The sequence below is a fragment of the Typha latifolia genome, chromosome 15 (assembly GCF_019914945.1).
Source record: "Typha latifolia isolate L0001 chromosome 15, TyphaL0001v2, whole genome shotgun sequence".
Classification (NCBI taxonomy): domain Eukaryota; kingdom Viridiplantae; phylum Streptophyta; class Magnoliopsida; order Poales; family Typhaceae; genus Typha; species Typha latifolia.
In genome coordinates, this window is record NC_133100.1 from 4402514 (window position 1) to 4409435 (window position 6922).

The 6922-nt window shown below is 37.2% G+C and overlaps 1 protein-coding gene across 1 annotated transcript in view; it reads right to left on the reverse strand.

Moving 5' to 3' along the window:
• The window catches only part of LOC140801965 (short integuments 2, mitochondrial), a 32331-nt gene extending 27735 nt beyond the window's left edge, over positions 1–4596 (reverse strand). Inside the window, exon 1 of the mRNA XM_073157365.1 lies at positions 4103–4596. Within this exon, the coding sequence (XP_073013466.1) occupies positions 4103–4264 (162 nt within the window). The 5' untranslated portion in view covers positions 4265–4596. The remainder of the gene's footprint in view (positions 1–4102) is intronic.
• Positions 4597–6922: the final 2326 nt, after the last annotated feature.

Below are 6922 nucleotides of genomic sequence, written 5' to 3' on the forward strand. Positions count from 1 at the left end.
CCAATTACACTACTGACTTATTATTACTCTCATTTTGGTGTCATACAAATTGTGAAATGTTGGTGGATACTTTATAAACTTTAGTGCTATGATCTATGAGTCTATGAGTTACTCATATGGAATGCAATGATACTACTATTCTCATTTTGGTGCATTATTTGTTGAATGTTGATGTATTCTTTGTCTAATTGTCTTTGATATCTATTACTCTCATTTTTGCTATTAAATGCTTATGTAGATAATAGATGTATTAAAATATTGAATGCAATATTATGTATATGTTGTCATTAGAATATAAATTTCTTTTTGTACATACACATGTATAAGTTGTCATTAGAATATAATATTTTTATATAATTTTTTAATTGCCGTATCCTAGACGTATCGTATCCTGTTTTTTGAGAATTTGCCGTATCCCTGTATCCATATCGTATCCGTATCCGTGCTTCATAGACGTAAATCTTAGAATATAATAAAAGTAAGTATAGTATAGAAAATATTACTCATATTATATATATATATATAATTATTATTTTGAGCTTTATCGAGCCTTATCGAGCTTATTTGATTGAGCCGGCTCATAATCAAGCTTGGCTTGAATAGTTTCGAGCCTATTTTGAAGATCAAACTCAGTTCAACTCATTTTCCACTCGAGCTTAATCAAGCATTATCGAGCCAAACTCGAGTCGGCTCTATTATTTTGACAGCCCTAGGTAACAAGTTTTTATTATGCATTTATTCATTTATAATGTTAAGGTTGTATTTACTTATTTTGGTTTTTAGGGTTGTAGGGTTGTATTTTTTTTTTTTTTTTTGCAATTGTTTAGGATGCTATTTGCTTATTGTCATTGTAAAATTTATATATAGACCCACTTTTTTCTCAATTAGCATTAATGAAGAATTTTGAGATATGCTTCTATCATGAGTTTTGGGTGTGAAACCTTAATTTGGGTATATACATGTGAAACCCTACCTCTCTTTATTCCTTTTCAGCCACCATCTTCCCTGAAATCCTAACAATCCCCACTGTTTCACGTCCTATTTAGTCAATATTAAAGGCATGCTGGGTTTTTGCAATACCACTTGGCAATATTCCATAGAATTCCTTGGAGTAAACTATACATATCAAGAAGCAAAGAATGTGCTACCCGGAACTTAAATCTTACAATAAAATTCAGGTCATAAATCTAAAAAAAGTAAAAGATGAATTATAGCCTTTTGTTCTATCTAATCACTTCTTTTAGGTTAGTCACTTTATATCTTGTTTAATAAATGTTAGCAATAATATATTTCTTATATGTACTCTCCTATTCAATCAAATATTTAGTTTTGTTAGTTAAAAAATATTAATATTTGATTAATGTGCTCCCTACTTCACCTTTTTCCCATCTCATCTTTATAGTACTTATTTTGTTCACTTCTCTCAATTGAGTCAATTCATTTATTGATTTTAGCTTCCATTTATACAATTTTCTCATTTTTATGTCATCCTTAGCGTGAAAAGTATATCAATCCAACAACTAAGATGTGTATCGAAAAAAGATAACTTAAGCAATTCCTCAAGAATCAACCAAATTCTTATAGCTTGAAGATAATTTCCATCCAATTGAAATAATTTTAATGACAATTAGAAGAGCAAATATCAAATATAGCTGATCCTGGGTCTCACTGACAGAAGAAAGAAGCAAAGTTGGACAGAAAAGATGGGATGTGTCATGCGATCCCCAAGAAACTGCTCCACCACATTCATAAGAGATCATGGGTGCCTATGTCCCAAATAGAGGCAGACCCATTTCTGACCAATTGGTCTGCCTATCATAGCGACCGAACGGCTGCCTCCTGTCTTATGAAGTTTTTGGCCTTTTTGAGTGTTGGTATCAATCCAACTAGTGACAAGTACCTGGCCATATCAATAGATAGGCGCCTCGAATTTTTCCTTAGACCAATGACTGTCCCATTCCTCACTTGATGATAACAGACAAAGATTCATCACAATAATCATGCCAATGCCCACTTGGACACTGGGTCAGACTTCATTAAACAAAGATATCATGGTAACAGTTTTGAAAGAATAAGATTTTCCTTTTTCTAAAGGAAATGGGCTTCCTACTAGATGAAGATGAACCTCTAAATTTGTAATATCTTTCTCCTTCGTTAGACTATTCCATGTCTAAGAAAATGATTGAAAGTATAGCTCATGAATTGCATATTACCTTAAACTGTGACTGCTGCAGATTGAACCTCTTTGCATGATTTTGCCTTAAACCAAGAGACATCTAAGAATTTCTAGAGTTTGAAGTTGATTGTTACATAGAATTCAAAGGTGAAATTCCTTGCATTCTCATTCAGGATGAGAGATCATCTTCAAACTATTCAACCAAGTTGAAGGAAGTAGATTATGCGATAATGATCCTCAACCAAAAAATTGATCATGAAAGCACCACATCTTAGATGTCAAAATCAATAGCTCAATGATGAGCCCATACAAGAGATGTGCATCAATGTCCTCTAGGCCATTGGACTTATTAGATAGAAGAATCAAATGATGTTACATTTCAAAAAAAGAGAAGTTACTTTTTGTCCTAAGCAACTAGACTTCATTTTGCCTTGATAACAAATTTACCTAAAAGATTAAGTAAATCCCATCTTTTCCTTCATCAACATCATTTATATAGAGAGAGCAACTTCTGAACGGTTGCTCCATATTTTGGCCAAGAAAATGAAAGAGATTACACAAATCAAAAGTTGCTATCTAACTCCTTCCACATCATTTAGATACACAAAAACTTTCAAAGGTTTCTCACGCAATGCATCAGACTAAATGATCTATATTATCTATCTACCAACTAGCTTAATATATATCCTTGCAAGAATCTTGCCAAGTTTTTCTTTCCCTAAGTTCCAAATTTTTTGGACTGCTGCCACTAGATAGTTGCTCAATTAAAAAAATCTGTCAAAATCATGATGAAGCCTTCCCGAATTTCCAATTGTGCTCTAGCAGACCTTGTATATCCACTATCAAGCTAAGATGATTATGACGACAAGAACGTCAGGATATAAAGTATTCTAAATGGACATACGGTTTACATTGGATCTAACAAGTAGGAATACTCAGAACTGTTTCCATCATTGAGTTTCCATTCATCTAGGAAAGGTCCAATATTTCCAGGTGAAATATGACCAACTAGTTTATGAAAACTTCTATCATAGAGCATTCTTTATATAGAGTCCTATTAAAAGTAAAATCTTCAGACTTTTTGATGGTTTAGTGAATGGAAGTTTGATCGTTCCTCTCTTTCCCTTTCTTCTCAATTTTTTCAAGTTGCCGTTCAATTTCCACCAAAAGATTTACCCTCCTCTCTTTCATCAATCAGCTATTCATATGATCTAATTATTTAACTCAGAATATCAACTCAACTTACCATCACAGTTCTCCAAAGTTACATCAGACCATGTCCCAAAGAGATGGAACTAGGATTATCAGACTTTAACATCAAATAGCGACTGTAGTTTCTAATGTCTGGTCAGCCAATTTCCACATAGAACCAACTCAACTTATTAGGCTAAGAAGAATATTTTGGAGAAAAAAGGAAGATAGTTAACATGCAGAATCTTATTAAATTATTTGGTTCACTTACAGAGCTTAAGCCCATTTTTGGAGAGGTTGTTTCCGTAGATCAAACCTATAACCACTTTGGAGAAAAGAGGCAAGTCTTACTGTCATACTAACTGATGCCCAACTTGGAGTTGTTTTCATTGACAACTTGCTCAAATGGTTCAAGATAATGTGCTTTAATGGACTCTCTCTCCCTTCAAGGCTTAGCTCCAAGCCATCACTAAGGCCAACCATTCCATGTTTTGGCTGAGCACGTGCACCAGGTAGCTGGCCGTCTCAACCGTATAAGGAACTCTACAGCGATTAGAATAATGGAAGATACAGCTTAACGTGAAAAAGAACGTCTTCACTTCTAAGAGTCTTATGACAGAGCAACTGATAGGCTATTCTACAGTTATCAAACAAGAGTCAAATTGAACTACTACAAAAAAAATTAGACTTTTTTGAAAGGAGAAAAAGGAGGAGAGAAATGGCAGAGAGGCTCACTCGAGCATCACGGACTTCGATGACTAGGTCGGCTAGCTTGAGGCGGTCGCGGATAGCGCGAGTGGCGGCTGCCATGTGACCTGGGAACCAGTTCACGACCCCACCCCCGGCGTTGAAGCCCATCTCGGCGATCCACTTCCCTGCCCTTGCCGAACCACCCATCGCGGCCGGCCAAACCTTTTTTCTTCCCTCCCGGGAAGGGTCAGTCGCGAGTCTGTTGCGATCTGAAATCGAAGGAACAGTGGAGAAGAATCTAATTGGTGAATCGCACTCGATTTCACGACGATTAGCCTGATAGAAATGGATTGAGAGGTGGCATGCCCCTTCTCCAAGCTAAGAGAGGTAGCTCTTCAGTAATTTATGAGAAATTTCAATACAGGTTGAATTGGGGATTCCGATATTTTTACCGAGATCTCCTTCTCTCTCCTACGATGATCGGAAAACGGATCCTAACAGCCACCACATGGTCGGCACGAGTTGACTTAAGGGCCATTGGAACAACCATAATACACTACCGAAATATAAAAATTAATTCCTCGTATTGCTGACTTAAGGGTTTATTTGCAAAACTATCATCTTATTCAATTTGCCCTAGTTGTAACACAATTTATAGTCGAACCCAAGCAATTTAGAGATCCATTTTGATATGAACGAGCTCTACAGTTTGTAATTCCTTTGCTTATTGGTTGTAGCAGTTTTTAGCTTGTTTGCTAAAGAATAAGGTTCCGCACCGGTCAAGAGCTCATGACTCGGGTTTGGGCATTTGAACACCCAATAGGGCTATTCAAATGCCCGACAATAAGGTCATGCTTGGTGTGTTTATTTTCTAGTCTTTTGCTTATGTAATTAGTTGGATTCGAGCGTATTCGAACCAACTAACTAAGTCAAGTCAAGTCAGAGAGCCACCTGAAAATAGATGTGGTGCGCACTTGAGTAGTCGCTTTAAAATTAATCGACTCTTCTCCTTTGTCTCTTCTCTCCTTCTTGCTCTCTTCTCATTCAAACTAGTCGACCACTGTTGTTGGCCAGCTCCTACCCTTCTGTCTGGTCGTCCCTCCCATCTCGGAGAAATGACCCACTATTTTCATCCTCTTCTCTACCTTGCACATTACCCTTACCTTCCACACACCACCATTGCTCCAACTCCATCAAACCTAGTGGAGCTCCACCACATCCACCACTCGGCCACCACCTTCATGATCTATTCCGGTAGATTATTTCCTACATCCCTAATCTACTAAACCCTCAAGTAGCATCCAATTCTAATGGTCGGATCTCTACTTAGCTCTTAACCCTGATATTTACGGATATTATCGAAACCCCACCTATTCATTGAAATCCATTTCTAGGACCATATTTGGACTCTCCATAATTTTGGGAGTTGGACTCGCTATTTAGAAACAAACTACTATAACCTTAGGACAAAAGCATATCACATTTTCTGCTGTAATGATGTGCACAACTTTTGCTCTAAGAAATATTTGATGCTGTGGTTGTCCATATGTATCACAAAGTGAGTGCCCTCTAAATAAGTCTTCCACCTTGTAACGGTCATAGCAATAACTAAGAGCTCTTTTTTGTAAACTGAATAGAATATGAATTTTGGTACCAATACTTTACTAAAATAGGCTATCGAATGTCCCAACTATTATAAAATAGTCCCCACAACAACCCCACTTGCATCGGTTTCAAGCTCAAATTATTTTGAAAAATCCTGCAAAGCTAGGACAGGTGTGTTAACTATAGCCATTTGGAGAATTTGGAATGCCTTCTCAGCACCTTCAGACCAGTGAAAGGAGTCCTTCAATAGATTAGTTAGAGGCTTAGTAATTAGCCCCATATATTGTGGTTCATGAGTAGGAAGTAGTTTTGTTTACTTATGGATTGTAGTAGTTTATAGATTGTCGAGTAGTTAGCTTATTGTTGGAATAAGCTCTAGAAGTCAAGTCTCGAGTTTATGCATTAGAACACTGGGCTGGGCCATTCGAATGTCATAGCCCAAGAGCAGAAGAAAAATTTAAGCCTTCGAAAGACCCAATCCAATGTTCGAACACCGTAGCCCAAGAGTAGAAGAGCAATTTAGGCGTTCGAACGGCTCAAGTCAGCATTTGAACGCCATAACCCAAGACTAGAATAGCAGCTTAAGCGTTCGAACTCTCGATAGCTGGGATAATAGCCACTTTAGCATTATTGAACATTCAGGCATTTACTTGAATCTAGGCATGAGTCAACCTTCTCCATCCTCCTCTCTTCCCCTCAGTATCTATGCTGAGCTTCTTTCCATGGCCAAGGTTATACCTCTGTCGCTTCTCCCTCCTTAATCTAATGACCCTCCTATCGATAGGTAGCCTATTATCCCTCCCCTTCTATGACCTTGACTGATCCTTAAGACATTCATTGCCATCCTTGAGCTAATCTAGGTTAATCTCCATTAACTTAACCTTTCGCATAACTATCCTACAACTTCCCCAAAACATTGTCATCCCTATCACCTTATATAAATCACCACGCATCCACTACCTCAACCTCCACAGTGAACTTCTCTTCTATTTGAACCGCTTTAACCCTTGATCTACCCATAGAAAGTATATCAATCCCCTACGAAAAGTCTCAACCAAGCTTATCTATCCTTCCCTCTCCCGAGTATAGTATTTGAGTTGGGATAGGGTTGTAATAAGTTAGTATCAGAGCCAACCTTCCTTGGTGTGCTTTCGCGATAACATGATACACCTTGCTAGAGTCTTTTATTATTATATTAGTTATTTATTTTTAGAAAATAAATCTTTTTGTAGGTCGCGTTCGAACGCGAAAGGGGTTCAA